The following is an 18165-nucleotide window of genomic DNA, read 5'->3' as shown; positions in this document are numbered from 1 at the left end:
CAGAGGCATTTAAGCAGTCATTTTTCCTGCACTTCATATGCAATTGGAATGAGAAGCAGTTCTGTTTGTTGTACAATGCTAAGTGTCTTCTGTCATGCCCTTCACAGAAGTTTGCAGAATTTGTATGTAGATGTAGAAAGCTCAGTAACAGATAAAAATGCAATATAAACAAATACCAAAATTGTGTTATCCATAAATTGAACAATATATATTTATTAAAAATTTCTGTTTATAGTAGAGAGGACATTGAAATGAGCTTCCTTGGCAGATTAAAAATGTTTCCTGATACAGGGACTGCCCCCCCCCCCCCCCTCGAAATAGTATGAGACAGGTACCCTTAAATGGCAGTTGGTGAAATTATGAATTGTGATCAAATAGTTGATTTGGTTGATTGTTGTCTACGAGGAACAAAAATATATATTCAGGTACCAGTTTGGTATATAGTTTTAATCTGTTAGAAAAGTTTGGTCATGGCCGAGGTGCATTTACTGAGTACAAAGCAAAATAAGAAATCCACTTATCACTACCTAGTGTTCAACAGTAATTTGTAAAAGACAATGAGTGAAGTAAAATTGGAAGAAGGGAGAGCAGAGTTGTTTGTTTGATGACTACATCACATTTCTTGTTGAGAGTAAGAATCACCAGAAGAAATATTGAATGGAATATATAGTCAAGATTGTGAAGAATTAGTGTTGATGGTAAATTAAGGACTGAGTGTCACTCTGGGGAGATATATGAGTTGGAACTACTGTCAGAACAACACAGTTGAGGCAAGGAAGATTCACTGAAAAATTGTAATAAATTCTATGAGCTAGGAAGTGATTTCAACTATGAAAGAGGAGCTGCTTGCCAGTCATTAAAGAGGAAAATAGTGCAGACAGAGAAAACTTTTTTCTGGCAGATATATTTCCAATTTTGAAGAGTGAAATGCGAAGCAGTTGCTACTTTCTGAAGCTGCTTGTATGAATTTTGGCACAGTTTATGGGCTATAGATGACTATAAATTCTAAGTGCAGTGACTATGAGATTATTTAGAGCAGTGGTTCTCAACCTGTGGATAATTACCCCAAGGCGCAAAAACTAAACAACTCGATTCTGTTTCAGTTATGAAACTAAATTATTTTCAGTCGATCATTGCCATTATCACAATTGTGTAAGACTCATATATTGATTATATAAGTTATCAATAATTCCTTTTTTCGATTAGTAGCATTAATGCAGTGGAGGTTATAAGTTCCTCATGTAGTCAACCCACTGCACAAGGTGTGCTTTGTTGTGTACATCACTGATGATAAAAGTGAGACGTATGCGTAACAAATGCTAAATATCTCAAGAAAATATCTTCTCCAAGTTGTAGATAGCAACTGCAGCAGTACAGAAATTGCTTCATCACTTGCTTCGAAACAGATATATGAATTAATTAACAGCACGACACAGCAGTAACTATGTAAGGGCACAAAGCATTAGCAGCCTGAAGTCTTCCAATTTCTGCCAGTTCAAAAGTAAGGGGTGCAGCAATCAGCTGATTTACAAACAGTAAGTATAGTGCAAGCATTTTAAATAGGGTTGCAGTGTGCAGGTCGAGCTAGTGCCACAATGGAGAGGAGTAATGCAGGGGAATTATATTTTGTAACAAGTGGCTATTATCAAGATGGATAGTTAGCTTTCTTATCTGAGGAGTTGTGGGTAGCACTAGCAGTGCACCACGAATTTCTTCATCATTCATTCTTTTTTTTTTTTTTTAAACACACACACACACACACACACACACACACACACACACACACAAACAAACAAACAAAATAACATTCATATTTCATCATTTTGAAAATAAAAGTATCCAAGACAAGTCTGTCATTCTGCAGTTTATTTAGGTGCTAGAGTTTATAGATGGTGTTTGTGTGTGTGTTTGGGGGGGGGGGGGGGTTACTAGCTAATGTCTAATTGCACTCGTGGGTAAGGGTCTAAGAAAGTTTGGGAACCAATGATTTAGAGGAAGGGTTAGGAAATATCCAGCAAATAAGGGACTCAATAACTCCTTGTAATGCTGGTCCACAGTCTCTATAAAGTCTTTTACCTATGTCATTTACAATTTCTAGCTGTAACAGTTTTTATTATGCTGTTGTTATTTTGTCCCATGGACTATTCTCAAGGACATGGTTATTTTTAACCTATTTTTATGCCATAATATGACATAGAACCTTATGCATGACAGTGGCACAAGGACCAAAAATGCAGTGCACAGTCATGGCCAAAAGCAAATGATGACATCACCGAAGAAAGCTAATATACTATCAAACCAATACAATAACAGTGTAAAATTACAGTAAAATATGAATTTCTGCTTGTGAATATTATACTTCATTGATGATGTTTTGGACGTCTAGATTGCTCTAGAAATAACCGCCATGAAATTACTATATCTCACCATGAACATTTTGAATGAACAGTCATGAATCATTTCATTGTTTTCTTTGGATCCTCACAAACATGTCACTGTCCTAAGAGTGTGTCATTTTTCAGCAGTTTCTTTGAGTCCTGTGTGGCCCTTTGAAAAAATGTTCAGACAGCTATTTATCTTGCTAGGCAGTGTTACCTGCAAGAGAATGTTAACTGTAGCTGCTTTGCAGTGTCCTTGAAGGCATATGTAAGTGATTTGCCACTCTTCTTCCAGGCTACATGATGTAGATTAAACTGATCATTCTATACAGACTTATTTAGGTTTCACATTGGACCCAGTGAGTGATTCAGTCTGTCTTTTATTGTGAACTTGTTAAAGTCACAGCTTCAGTTTGCACACAGGTTGTCACTGAATTCTGAAAGAAATGTAATCTAGTGTGGCAGTTGTAGTTATCTTAAGAGAATATGAAGCTTGTTTTTAGAAGGAGTACTAAGTTTTTCAGTCATCTTTGGAGTAATAGTAGCTTTAATGCAATTCTGTTTTCTCACATTGGCTTATCTTGCAGGTATGTGCTATGTGCTTCTGAATTTAGGAGGTCACTATTAAACTTATTGGTCTGGGTTGTCGTTGATTGTTATATTTACAAATATCCAGTTTAATCCATTGTGATATGTTTACATAACATTCATTATAATGCTTTGACAGGATATTCTGGTGATGTCATCCATGAAGTTGGAATAGCAGCATTTTTGTGCAATAATTTCTTTTTACAAGGTAGTTTGGATTCCATGTCAGTAATTTGAAATTTGGAAAATATTCTTCTTCCATTGCCTCTCAGTGTTTCTTCAGTTGAGAGATAACAGCATGCCCTGAGGGTATTTTTGTTCTGTCATTGCAGTGACAAGAAAATGAGGGTTTTTTTCACCTGATGCAGTTCGCTTTTTTCAGGTAAAGCATCATCCGTGGTCTGTAATTAAAGATATTTACAATTTAATTAAGATCAAAAAACAGTTTGTTAATAATATGTTGCTTTTTACTTATATTGATTTCCGCTTGGTTTCTCGGCTACATTGGGAAATCCTGTCTGCTGTGAGGTTTCGATGTAAGCTGACAATATATGATTGTGAAATATTTGTGTGATTTATAGCAATTAATGAAGTACAGCAATTAGTGAAGCATATGTTGAGTGTCCTGTCATACATTTGTTATTACAATAACTGCATCAAAATGTATTTAATACTTGTGGCAGACTAAATAGAAAGAAATATTAAAAATCTTGAAACTTTTATTTTTTGTGCCTAAGTGACAGTACCATTCTCTTTTTACTAATAGAGAATATCTTTGAAGAATTCTTTTAATGTAAGTTACTGCAAAATTTTAAAGGCTAATGTTGTCCATTTACTTCCTTATAAGAAGTCAGTGTGGAGCTCTGTTTAGTTATTTCTGCTTTCTCTTACTACTGTGATAATTGTAACCTAGTAAATATGTATTAGTTTTTTCTTTTTTACCTAAAAATCTTAATAAATATGTGTCTTTCTTTTAATATACACCTTCAGAACCTTTTGATTCATGGTGCTAAACACTTACAGTGACACTTTGGTTTAACTACTTGGCACGTTCCACCTGATTAAATGCTGTATCATTGCCCCTGCAGTTATATTATATACAAGTATTTTTCACAGATGACTTGAGGGGGAACGATGGAGTCACCGCCTACCTGCTCTACGTGGTCAGAAGTATTTCCAACAAGCGACGACAGTGGACTGCTGCTGACCAGTGGGCACAGTGGCTCCATCTCCAGTGGCAGTGGTGGTGGCCAGTTGCCACTCGAGGTAAGCGACAAAACTTGAGATCCGCAAATCAGAAGACTATTACCGTGTTAATCAGTTTTCAAAACTTGATGTCTTTCAGCTCCTCGAGAGCGACGGAGAAGAAAAGTCTCTTTCGCAAGATGACTCCCTGGACTACTCGGACGGCATGTGTGGAGAGAATTTCAATACACTGAAGAAAGGTCCTGGCTGGCCTGACCTTCCGGGGGATGGCTGCAAACATGTGATACCTATCGATCCCCCACCAGAATTTCAGGACAGCCCTCCAGAATCACTACTGAAGTTTGAGCGATGTCTGGAAAGGTTTGCATTGCGCCTTGTGGCTGCCGTTTTAGAAGAAGCACTTCGTGTGTCTTCCAAATCTGTGGTGCATCCGGAAAGTGTGAAACATGACAACAGTCCAAAGAAGGTGCAAGTGACGAATGTCCAGCAGCAGTTCCGCAGTCGAGCGCGGCTGTGCTGGACCCCTGAACTGCTTGCATTCAGCCCCTGTCACCGGCCCAGTTCTCGAAGTTCACTTTCATCTTCGCGGCTATCCAGCTCACACAATTCATTATCGGTTCCCGCAGCAAATCGTGCCGATGATTCGAGCTTCATCACTTCTGCTATGTCACATGATGTTCTCACTGCTGGTGACATCAGTGATGTGTATAATGTGCCGTTTGATAGTGACATATACGCGGTACCTGTAGACGTGGTGCGCCCCGAAGTGAGAGTACCACCCAGTAGGCCCAAGCGACACCATCGGAAACCGCGAAGAAGACACACCTCATCATCTGGAGTAGGTAGTGCAAAGTGTGCACCTGGCAACACTGGCTGTAGAAGTGGAAAGCCCACACCCCCTGTGAGTGTGTGCTCAGGAGGGGGATCTGGAGGCGGCAGCAAACGGCACAGTGTTCCTGGTACATCAAAACGTCGAGTTGCCGAGCCCGTCCACATGACTCTCCACGAAGTGAGGCAGTACCTACAGAATTTGTATTCCAGTTCTAGTGACTCTTCAGAAAACAGGCCCATTGCAAAACACCGTCAGACTGGCAACACTGCTCCTTCAGTTACAAATACATTAGGAACTGTTTCTGGGAGTACCACAGATGCTGCTGATATTAGGAGAAATAAAAAGAACAATTTTGTAATAAATATTAAAAATAAGAAAGCCAAAGAATCATGTGATATTGTTCAGGACAGGGGAAATATTAAAAATGAAAATTCTGTTTGTGAAAAGGAAAAACAAAAGAAATCATCTGGTAGACATAGCTTTACAATGAGCTTGAAGCAAACACTTTGCAACATATTTAGATTTCGAAAATTTTCCTCGCCTGACCGCAGTGTGATCAAGCGGGAACCTGTTGCACAACAACCGAAGCCTTCAGTTGAACCTTGCAAGATATCTAATGGCACGGTTAATTTGGAAGGAAAACCACCGTTCCTTAGACGGGCTCTTCCACCGCTTCCAGCTGTAACATCAAATGATCCTTCAGAAACAAATGGCGCAATGGATGCAACACCATTGCCCTCTCCCGATGATGGACAGTTAATAAATGATGATGATGATGATGTGGAAATTGCAGGAGAAGAGTTGAGCATGGACTTTGCTTCCAGTATAGAAAAAGTGAAAGATGTAAGTATACTTACATTCTAATAATACATTTTGATGTGTGATAAGATAATCCGTGATTCTCGTTTGCTTCGATTTCAACTGCATTTCTCATGATTTTTATTTTAGTTAATAATTGTAGTCAAAAAATGGAATAGTTTTGATCTTTTTAAGGATTGCACAAAATCTCTTTTTAAATCTTCCATCATATAAACTGAACATTGCATATGCAGAAAAATGTGAACATCATGTTTGTTTTGAGAACATATCTTTTTTTTAGTGTGTATTATTGAGCTGTTTGTAGATTTAATTATTCCATTGTAAGTAGCAGTGTATCATATGTAGAAATAGTCTCATCTAAGTCACTGGTTCAAGCTCCTGAATCCCAAATGTGGCGTAAAAATTCATATCATTTGATGCAACACCAACATTCATTTTTTTTCCCAGTCACAATTTCTTTTACAGATATTCTGGATTGCATTTGTAATTGTGCAGCATTGTGCAAATCTGATATCAGCATATTGCGTACTAAGAAGATAACATTACAAAGAGCACAGGACCATAATGTATGTCCTGAGCGACAGAGGTGCTTATTACCTACTAATGAGTGATCACTAGATCGAGAATGCAGGGTGAGTCAAAAAGGACTTTACAGCTTTGGAATGCTATAAAATTTTATATAGAGAACTTACAGAATCAGTAGATGTGTCATTTTTTAGCAGATAATCTCAAGTTTCACATAAGAGTATGAAATGTCATTTTGGTTTGGTGTGACTGTCATTTCTGATGTGGCAAACATCACACTGGTAATCAATATCTTCCCACACTCATTGCAGCAAATTGGGTGTAACTTGTGCAATGGCAGCATAGATTCGATTTTTCAGCTCAGCTAAATTGTTTGGTAGGCGAGGAACATACACACGGCCTTTAATGCAACCCCAGAGAAAGAAATCCAGTGGTGTCAAGTCTGGGGAGCGAGGTAGCTACGCATTTGACCCTCAACGGGTAATCCACCAACCTACAGAGCAATTGCCAAAAAAACCTCGAACTTCCTTGAAAAATGAGGTGGTGCACCTCTTGCTACTAGTAAACCATCCCATCTCAGTCATCTTCATTGATCTGTGGAATTAAAAAATTTCAAGCATATCCAGATACACAATACCAGTGACAGCACGCCCAGCACCAGTTAAAGTTTTCATTTTAACTTTGATGGCGGAATGGGGTTCTGATGCATTGCGTGAATCAAACTTGAGGTTGTTGCTACAAAATGACACATCTATCGATTCTGTAAGTTATCTCAATAAATATAATCTATATTATTCCAGAGTTGTAAAATCTTTTTATCTCACGAGACTCTGAGGGCCATAGACACGGGTTCCCAGGTAGATGCTGTGTTTCTTGACTTCCGCAAGGCGTTCGATACAGTTCCCCACAGTCTTTAATGAACAAAGTAAGAGAATATGGACTATCAGACCAATTGTGTGATTGGATTGAAAAGTTCCTAGATAACATAACGCAGCATGTCATTCTCAATGGAGAGAAGTCTTCCGAAGTAAGAGTGATTTCAGGTGTGCCACAGGGGAGTGTCGTAGGACCGTTGCTATTCACAATATACATAAATGACCTTGTGGATAACATCGGAAGTTCACTGAGGCTTTTTGCGGATGGTGCTGTGGTATACAGGAGAGGTTGTAACAATGGAAAATTGTACTGAAATGCAGGAGGATCTGCAATGAATTGATGCATGGTGCAGGGAATAGCAATTGAATCTCAATGTAGACAAGTGTAATGTGCTGCGAAGACATAGAAAGAAAGATCATTTAGCTACAATATAGCAGGTCAGCAACTGGAAGCAGTTAATTCCATAAATTATGTGGGAGTAGGCATTAGGAGTGATTTAAAATGGAATGATCATATAAAGTTGTTCATCGGTAAAGCAGATGCCAGACTGAGATTCATTGGAAGAATCCTAAGGAAATGCAATCCGAAAACAAAGGAAGTAGGTTACAGTACACTTGTTCGCCCACTGCTTGACTATTGGTCACCAGTTTGGGATAGGGTTGATAGAAGAGAAAGAGAAGATCCAACGGAGAGCAGTGCGCTTTGTTACAGGATCATTTAGTAATCATGAAAGCGTTACGGAGATGATAGATAAACTCCAGTGGAAGACTTTGCAGGAGAGATGCTAAGTAGCTTGGTACGGGCTTTTGTTGAAGTTTCGAGAACATACCTTCACCGAGTAGTCGAGCAATATATTGCTCCCTCCTACGTATATCTCGTGAAGAGACCATGAGGATAAAATCAGAGAGATTAGAGCCCACACAGAGGCATACCGACAATCTTTCTTTGCACGAACAATACAAGACTGGAATAGAAGGGAGAACCGATAGAGGTACTCAAAGTACCCTCCGCCATGCACCGTCAGGTGGCTTGCGGAGTATGGATGTAGATGTAGATATTACCTTAGCTAGTTGTCATCTACGTTCTGCTGACTTGGTAAACCTCAAGTTCTGAAACCCTTACATCTGCTCGTTCTTATAATGGGGAAACCTACCACTCATCAAAATGTGTAGCTTTTTCTCAGGTTGGTGAAACCTGATCATTCTCATAGGAGGTACAAAACTTAAAATGTAAAGTTGTCCCCTACTTGTAGATTGATTTGAAACACCTAAATACTTTATGAGGCAAGGCCCTATTATAGGTGGTATACCCCATTGCTCTACTGACCTTTAAACTGACTTTCCCAGCCATTTACATGCATTAAATTCCCCAGCAAAAGTATACAAAAAATAGAATCATGAAGAGAGATGAATTATCATTGTATACGAACTGTGTAATATTGATGTGCAAATATTAATATTTTTTCTACACAGTATTAATATTTTTGGATTATCAAAATATTACTATATTGTTGCTCTTTGTATATGCTACTGCAGCTGCTGTGCTGGTGTGGAACCAGCAGATAGCAGGAGGTTGTACATAGCATCAAACATGTACTGCATGATGCACAATAATTTCTTATATGATGAGCAGTACATTGTACACAGGACTCTTAACAAATCATACAAGTTTATCTACAATATTAGCTATTTGCCAGGATACTTCAATATGTTTGAAACTCTGTCTCTCCTGTTTGACATCATCTGCTTCAGGCTGTAGACTTGCGGTACATGTGCCATTGTAGCAGCACACAGTGTCCAAAAATGACAAACACTACAGAACAAAACATTATGAATGTGAATGCTGTCACTGGTTTACTGTGTAGGAGAAATTAGTATTTTCAGACAAACTTCACTTCAAACTGCCCTGTAGTGATATCGGTGTATGTATTAGACATTATTGTGTTGGTCACAGCCACGCGGATAGCCAAGCATATTAAAGGGCTGCCTCCGCGACAGGGATGTGTGCTGGTCCCAAATCAAATCTGTCCAGTGGATGGATGATGAGGGCTGGCATGCCAGCCAGCCTGCCTGTATGTGGTTTTTAGGCAGTTTTCCACATTCCGCAAGCTGAATACCAGGCTGGTATGCATGTCCCTCACCGGTTACACAGTTTTCAAATATTTCAAAAATTTTGCTTGCTTTCGCCTGAATAACACTATACATGGATCAGAGTAACAAAGATATTTATGTCTAGCTGTTCACAGGGCTGCTACTGCAGCAACAACCAATCAGAGAATGCACTTGACTGCACCTCCTGTTACGTTCACCATTGTTGAATCTCTCTGTTACTGCAGGTAGCGGCTACTGTAGCCATTTGTAGATGATGCTTGCAGCCATTAACATTAACAGTTGGAATCTGTTTCGTTTTGTGGTTTATTTCTCTGTGCAGCGAGTTTATTTTGCACTGCAGAATGCCTTAAACCAGTAGCGGAAATGTGCATAAAAGTGTGGCTGCTAAACGGAAAGTTCAGTGATCTACTCATACTTTGTGTGCCAGGCACGTGACTTTGTGTGGTCGGTGTGAGAATATTTCGAGAAAGAGAGAGACAATGGTGCAACTCTGTTGACTCTTAACGAAGGTTGTCGAAAGAGCTACAGACACCTTGAAGATACACACAAATACTGTCGTCAGAATTTGTAAGGAGAAATACTGTGCAGAAGGGAAAGAGCCTGATTCATCCAAACAGCAGACACCTGGGAAGAAGAGCAGGAGAGAACCAAGCATAAAAATTCAACAAGATGCTGTTTGTCACCACATATATGGATCTTGCAATTGAAAAGAACAATCAACTATTAAAAAATTGTGGGTTACTCATCGTGAGGCAGAGTTATTAAGTGGCAGCAAAATGTCTCTGTTAATGGTTGTCAGAGCCCTTGGTTTTTGGTAATGGACAGAAAATTGTAATTAGGAGAGGCAGCATTGTAGCATGGCATTGTCGATTTTTAAGAACTGTTGTTAAAGTGCCATTTGAAGACATTATGTGGCTTGACGAAACCTGAAGAAATGTGGATCATTCTGTCAGGAAAGACTGCACAGATGGTAGTTTATGTTGAAATTCTGCTATTGTCCTGGGAAAGGGCGGAAGAATTGTTGTCTTGTGTGCTGGAAGTGCATCTGGTTTCTTACCTAACTGTCTCCACATTTACAAACTGAGGAAAACAAACGACTACCATGAGGAGATGAACCACAATAGTTTTGTGAAGTGGTTCAAGGGTCAAATCTGGAAAATGTAAATCAGTTGTCTGTCATTGTAATGAATAATGCCTCATACCATTCAGTTATTAAAGATAAAGTGCCAATGATGGCAACAAAAATGTTGAAATGTTGAAACACCACAATGTGAAAATTCAAAATGATTTATGTAAGGCAGAACTCATGGAAATAATAAAGAAAGATAAGCCACAGTTTCAACAGTATGTTATGGACAAGGTAGCTAAAGAACATGGCCACAGGGTTCTTAGGCTTCCACCATACCACTGCCACTCTACCACCATCGAAATGCTTTGGGCACGAATTAAAAATTACGTGGCAACAGAAAACAAAGCTTCACTGTGGCAGAAATTCAAAGATTATTAGAGGAAGCAATGGCACAAATAACGCAAGAGAAGTGGAGAAATGTTATACACCACACAGAAACGTTTGTTAAAGAACCGTGGAAAAGTGAAGTGAGTGTTGAGACTAATATAGAGACTAATATAGAAAATATAATTATATCCTTGGGCAATTCCTGTGGCTACTCCATGGACCAGAACTCATATAACAACAGTGTCAAGGAAGAAAGCAATTATGAAGTGGCATTTACCCTTTGCCTCAATTCGTCTTTATGTTTTGTTGCACAATAATCATCATCTCATTATTAAGGTATGCACAAGTGTGACATTCTGCATGCACACTTCAGTGATTGGTAAGTACTCAAGCAGCTTATATTATTTTAATATTGTTAGTTATTGTATGTACATAAACGATTCAGACCCATTATAACACTCCTTACATATTGAATACGACAACTGAACATGATTCATTCTGATTATTGAAAAACAGTGCTCTTCTTGTTGCTTTTAATGAGATATACAAATAATAATAGCACAGTATCATTTTATACATGGGAGTGTGTTTGTCAAGCCACAAAGATATAACAATCCTGTAAAGCGAACTCAATACTGTACATTAAAAGGGCAACGTGAGAAGGTACTGCAGTAAGGAACCACACAGCTGTTGCTGCTACAGCCATAGTGCATACACACGCACCAGCAAACCAAAAACCTCACCCCCTTTCATGCTCAGCTGTGCTTCATTGTCAATCACTTTGTTGTTCTGATCCGGTCATACATACAGACATGTGGGGGGGGGGGGGGGGGGGTGTAAACATATTCTATCCTGGTGGCCTAATTGGGTGGCAACAGGAAGGGAATCCGGCCACCCCTTAAACTAATCATTGCAAATCTATAAATAACCTTCCCAATCCTGTGTCGATGCAGGACAAAGGCGTAGAAAAAAAGAGATTATTGTGGTAACCTTAACATCACGTCCTGTATGGGAGTCCAATGGTAGAGGCATTATTGCATGCATCACGTGATATTGACCCATATTTATTGAGTGAAATTTGAACAGCAAAATAAATTAGAGATTTGAGTTGCCCATTAAATAATATCATCATTTGGCATTGGTAACTGGATGTGTGGGTCATTGCATGTAAATTTAATTTATAATGCCAGTTTCATAATCCTGCCATTCATGTAATACTATATGTACAATGTTACTCTTTCAAGGAGGGAGAGCGCATCAGTGTGTAATGCACACATTATTGTAATTTTACTGTAGTAAATAGTGTTTCAAAGAGGCATTTTCTATATGTTTTGTGTTCTGTTAGGACCAACTGGCAGTGAGATAACAACAACACATGTACTAAATGGGAGATGGAGTGGTGGTAAGAGAAAGAGAAGGTGGGGGGAGTGACCACAAGTTTTCACTTGTACATTTTCTCTGGGCTTATTTCATTGTGTATTTTGCTTCCCTTTTTGCTAAACTTGGTGATGAATAGTTATTCTATAGAATATTGGTCTGGTGACCAGTCGATGCATCATCCTTGACCTAAGGTGTAATGTGACTTGAGATCAGCAGACAGTTGTTCCAGCTATTGGTGTCATCTTTTGTAACCTGGCCTCTACATCTCCTTCAAGCAGATTCTTAACTCTCCCCGAAATGCCAAATGGGACCTGTTCCAGTCCTTTCGCTAGCAGGATAAATACATAATGTGTAAGCCGCCAACCTGATTTCCTGTAGTTTCTTGTCACCTCTTTGGTAGAATGTCAGTCTATTGTCTTGAAGTTGAAAATCTTATTTAGTTTTTGATGATGTTTGCGCGGAAAATGTAACCAACACCACAGTTTAGGTTGCACTATTTTTACTCATTTGTTAGCCTCGGCATTGTATTGTTGTGACATTGACCAGTTTTTCTTTGTGAGATTATTGGCACCGAAAAGCCGGTTGGCACCCACAAAAAACCAAGAGTCTAGTTGCAGAATTACTCAGATAAATTGTAAGGGTACGGAAGCACAAATAATGAAACACTGTCAATGATAGTTCTGACAAGTCACGAAACAAAAAGATTTAAGTGTGGCATAGAACGCAGCCCATATTTACACAAATCACCATAGTTGACATACAGCATTTTCTTTTTAGTAATCCATTAGAGAGACGTACACTGCAGTAGTTTACTCAGTTCAGTCATTAATGAAAGTCACAATTTTCAACAATCACTCGTTCTGATGACAATAATAGTCCAGGCCTTATACAAAGTCCAACACATTTCATTCAAACTATTCATCAACTTGAGTTAAAAGACATCACTTTAAGCTTTTAAACATGGACATTATTGTGTTTTCATGTATACCGATACAGGTATTTTTGCAAACAACTTGTGCATGACAATTACATGAACATACACTGTGGCCATACCTAACTAAAGTGTTACATGCTTGATACTTCAACTAGGACTGGGCACAAACTTCGAGTGACGCCTGACTGTATAAAGACTGTTAAATGAACAAATTGTTATTTCAGGAACTCCAAAATCATTTGAAAAATGGCAAGGTTAGATTTTGCAGTTTATTATGGACTATAATTATTGCTAAAACTTTGGTTTGCCAAAAATATGCTACTCGAGAAATTTAGAAAAGTTTATGTCTTCACTTCATGCATCCACGTTGGGAATATCTTACATATGAGTACAAGCACCATTGTGAAAATTATTGTAAATTGTGCAAAAATGTTAATTGATGATTCAGTCAATTAATAAAGTCTCATCTGGTGCATGAAAACCTGGTTAACAAAAGTAGAATGGCAAAGGTCAGAATCTAGGGTAGGGAGGACAGAAAGAAAGCAAATTTTAAGAGAGGTTAGAACTGAGACAAACCTTAAGTTTGAGAAAGAAATCAAAAAACATAATTCCAGCTTATTACATCAGCATAAACAGCTATTGGTTAAGAATTTTCAACAGTCAGCAGATATTATAACTCTACCAAATTTTAACTCAGTCAGTGTGAAATGTCAGCTATCTTTATTGCATCAAAATATTTGAGGACTGAGAAATAAAATTAATGAATTAACTATCTGCATAGATGAATTAGAGTCTTCAAACCCAGCTGACATAATCTGCCTCTCTGAACATCATGTGACCACTGGTATAAAACTTTTAAGTGTTACAGGGTTTAGGTTAGCATCTCACTTTTGTAGATCAGAAATAGAGAAAGGAGGAGTTGCCACATTCATTAGGAACGGTCATAAATTTAAGAACATAGACATTCATAAATTTAGCCTAGAACAGCATATGGAAGCATGTGCAACAGAATTAGAATTTCACAAAAAATCCTTCATAATATTAAGTGTATATCGAGCACCTGCAGGTAACTTTAATCTGTTCGTAAACCACCTTGAAGCTGTACTGGCCCATTTAACAACCAAAAACAAAGAAATAGTTGTTGCTGGTGATTTCAATGTAGATTTCGTTAAAGACTCTCCCAATAAGAACTTATTTGGGTTAGTAACACTATCATTCAACTTCATTCCCACTGTAAAGTTCCCCACTAGGGTAGCCACTTGCTCACAAACAGCCATTGATAATATTGTTATAGAAAAGTCAAATGAACAGAATTATATTACAAAACCAATAGTCAATGGCCTCTCAGACCATGACATGCAGTTCCTTCTGTTAAATGTTAATACTGAACAGGATATAAAATCTGTTAAATCTGAGCTCAAGAGGGTAACCAATAAGCCAAAAATTGATTATTTTAGGACACTCCTCAGAGACATTCACTGGACTGATGTTTACAGTGCTCATGGCATGAATGAAAAATATAACACTTTTGCTAATAAAGTACGTACCTTATTCCAACACTGTTTTCCCCCAAAACTTACCAAGGTTAGAGCAAAGTCTACAAAAAAGCCATGGATTACTCGAATATGGGTATCTTGTAAAACAAAAAGAAAACTGCATCTGTCAATCCGAAACAGTTCTGATGTTGATGCTATAGCACGTTACAAGAAATACTGCAAAATATTAAAGACTGTAATACGGATGTCAAAGCAAATATATTACAAGAAAAAGATAGTCATATCAGATAACATGATGTCTGCTTGTGTCTGTATATGTGTGGATGGATATGTGTGTGTGTGCGAGTGTATACCCGTCCTTTTTTCCCCCTATATACATGTCTGCTTGTGTCTGTATATGTGTGGATGGATATGTGTGTGTGTGCGAGTGTATACCCGTCCTTTTTTCCCCCTAAGGTAAGTCTTTCCGCTCCCGGGATTGGAATGACTCCTTACCCTCTCCCTTAAAACCCACATCCTTTCGTCTTTCCCTCTCCTTCCCTCTTTCCTGATGAGGCAACAGTTTGTTGCGAAAGCTTGAATTTTGTGTGTATGTTTGTGTTTGTTTGTGTGTCTGTCGACCTGCCAGCACTTTCATTTGGTAAGTCACATCATCTTTGTTTTTTATATATATTCTGATCTACAAAAGTGAGATGCTAACCTAAACCCTGTAACACTTAAAAGTTCTATACCAGTGGTCACATGATGTTCAGAGGCAGATTATGTCAGCTGGGTTTGAAGACTAATTCATCTATGCAGATAGTTAATTCAGTAATTTTATTTCTCAGTCCTTGAATATTTTGATGCAATAAAGATAGCTGACATTTCACATTGACTGAGTTAAAATTTGGTAGAGTTATATTATCTGCTGACTGTTGAAAATTCTTAACCAATAGCTGTTTATGCTGATGTAATAAGCTGGAATTATGTTTTGATTTCTTTCTCAAACTTAATTAACAACCAAAAACAAAGAAATAGTTGTTGCTGGTGATTTCAATGTAGATTTCCTTAAAGACTCTCCCAATAAGAACTTATTTGAGTTAGTAACACTATCATTCAACTTCAGGGTAGCCACTTACTCACAAACAGCCATTGATATTCATATAAAATATGATTCCATGACTTACCAAACGGGAAAGCGCTGGTAGATAGACACAATAAACACACACACACACACACACACACACACACAAAATTTCAAGCTTTCACAACCAGCGGTTGCTTCGTCAGGAAAGAGGGAAGGAGAGGGAAAGACGAAAGGATATGGGGTTTAAGGGAGAGGGTAAGGAGTCATTCCAATCCCGGGAGCGGAAAGACTTACCTTAGACGGAAAAAAGGACAGGTATACACTCGCGCGCGCGCGCCCCACATTAGCTTATTTGTTTTAGTTGTAAATATTTGTCATGTATTGTTGTTTTTCTGACATGTTCCACATCCTGGAGGACCTCCTCACTACGGACCAATTGGAATGAAAGTAAATCTAATCTAATGAGTACTGAGGTACAGTCAGCAATGGCAGATGTAGCTGTTTCTGAAACTGAATATTAATTGTTTCATAAATTAATTAGTTTCACATAAATTTGAAATCCATTGTAGAATTTGCAGTAGCAGCAACAGAATTGCTCACATTGAAGTTACAAATTCTCTTGTGTGAGTCTTTGAGGTAGGCCCCATATTTTCACCATTTTGGAATTCATGATACACATTTTCCAGGATTTCCTCTGGTCTGCTCTTTCCTCTGATGGACGCTTTATCCATTGCACTTTTTGCCATTCTCTCCCTCCCCCTCCCCCTCTCCCCCCCTCCCCACCCCTCCCCCTCTCCCCTAGCGATGAAGCAGATTTGAGGTCAAAACACAGTATGATTAAACTATTTAAGCTGTGTTTGACAGAATGGACAGAATGTGGTCCTTCTAGTGGTTGGGCATATTGCTAATATTTGGTTTTTTGCTTATCATCAACTTTTATATGCAACTTATCTTGAATTTTTAAAGGCTTCTCCTGTGTTTGTTAATTTGTCATAATTTGGTGGCCAGTTTAAACAGTAGGGTTCGACATCCTGTTGACAGTGAGGTCGTGGGAGATGAATGCTACTAAATTATGATCGGCCAAGGTTGGGGAAAAAAATTGACAATGTCCTTTTATAAGGAACTATCCTGGCATTCTCTTTAATTAAGGTAGGAAAACTCCAGAAAACCTGAATCTGGATGGCAAAACATGGAAGTTAAACACCACTCATCCTGAATGTGAGTCCAGGGCCTTAACCTCTGTTCCATGTCACTTCATGTCTGTTAAAAGATGCCATTTTTAAAAGTAAAATGACTGGTGAGTGACCACGTACTATATTACCAATGAAGAAGTTTTTTAGAAGTTGTGCCTTACACAAATCAGCTTTATGGAGTCCACTTAGTAAAAATATGATCATCGGAGATTAAAACTGCCCACTGGAATTATTGATCAGATTTGGAAGAACAACTAATCAGATTCAGCATTTTTGTTTCTTAACCCAGAAATGGTGATGACATTGAACACAGATATGGAGTTAATTCTGAATTATTTCAATTTGTTGAACAAGTGGATATCTGTTTATTAAAACTTCAGGCCATTGCTGAATACAGACACAACATACACTATGTGATCAAAAGTATCCGCACACCCCCAAAATCATGTTTTTCATATAAGGTGCATTGTGCTACCACCTACTTCCAGGTACTCCGTATCAGCAACCTCAGTAGTTATTAGACATCTTGGGAGAGCAGAATGGGGTACGCTGCGGAACTGACGGACTTTGAACGTGGTCAGGTGGTCGGGTGTCACTTGTGTCATATGTCTGTATGCAAGATTTCCACACTCCTAAACATCCCTAGGTCCACTGTTTCTGATGTGATAGTGAAGTGGAAATGTGAAGGGACACCTACAGCACAAAAGTCTACATGCCGACCTCGTCTGTTGACTGACAGAGACCTCCGACAGTTGAAGAGGGTCATAATGTGTAATAGGCAGACATCTATGCAGACCATCAAACAGGAATTCCAAACTGCATCAGAATCCACTGCAAGTACTAGACAGTTAGGCGGCAGTTGAGGAAACTTGCATGTCATGGTCGAGCGGCTGCTCATAAGCCACACAACATGCCGGTAAATGCCAAACGATGCCCCCTTGGCGTAAAGAGCGTAAACATTGGATAACTAAACCGTGGAAAAACGTTGTGTGGAGTGATGAATCATGGTACACAATGTGGCGATCTGATGGCAGGGTGTGGGTATGGTGAATGCCCGGTAAATGTCATCTGCCAGCGTATGTAGTGCCAACAGTAAAATTCAGAGGAGGTGGTGTTATGGTGTGGTCATGTTTTTCATGGAGGGGGCTTGCACCCCTTGTTGTTTTGCTTGGCACTATAACAGCACAGGCCTACATTGATGTTTTAAGCACCTTCTTGCTTCCCACTGTTGAAGAGCAATTCGTGGATGGTGACTGCATCTTTCAACATGCTCAAGCACCTGTTCATAATGCACAGTAACATCTC

At 38.7% G+C, this 18165-nt stretch overlaps 1 protein-coding gene across 3 annotated transcripts in view; it reads left to right on the top strand.

Annotated features, from left to right (window-relative positions):
- Positions 1–18165, top strand: part of LOC124613095 — a 78759-nt gene that overhangs the window by 14845 nt on the left and 45749 nt on the right. For 2 of the 3 annotated variants that reach the window (XM_047141686.1, XM_047141687.1), the window contains exons 3-4: positions 4083–4232; positions 4288–5847. In XM_047141686.1, the coding sequence (XP_046997642.1) occupies positions 4101–4232; positions 4288–5847 (1692 nt within the window). In that variant the 5' untranslated portion in view covers positions 4083–4100. The remainder of the gene's footprint in view (positions 1–4082; positions 4233–4287; positions 5848–18165) is intronic. The other variant, XM_047141688.1, reaches the window with a different exon arrangement.

Source organism: Schistocerca americana, chromosome 4, assembly GCF_021461395.2.
Source record: "Schistocerca americana isolate TAMUIC-IGC-003095 chromosome 4, iqSchAmer2.1, whole genome shotgun sequence".
NCBI lineage: Eukaryota > Metazoa > Arthropoda > Insecta > Orthoptera > Acrididae > Schistocerca > Schistocerca americana.
Note: the sequence above shows the minus strand (reverse complement) of the source record. Positions and strands in the feature narration are given on the sequence as shown.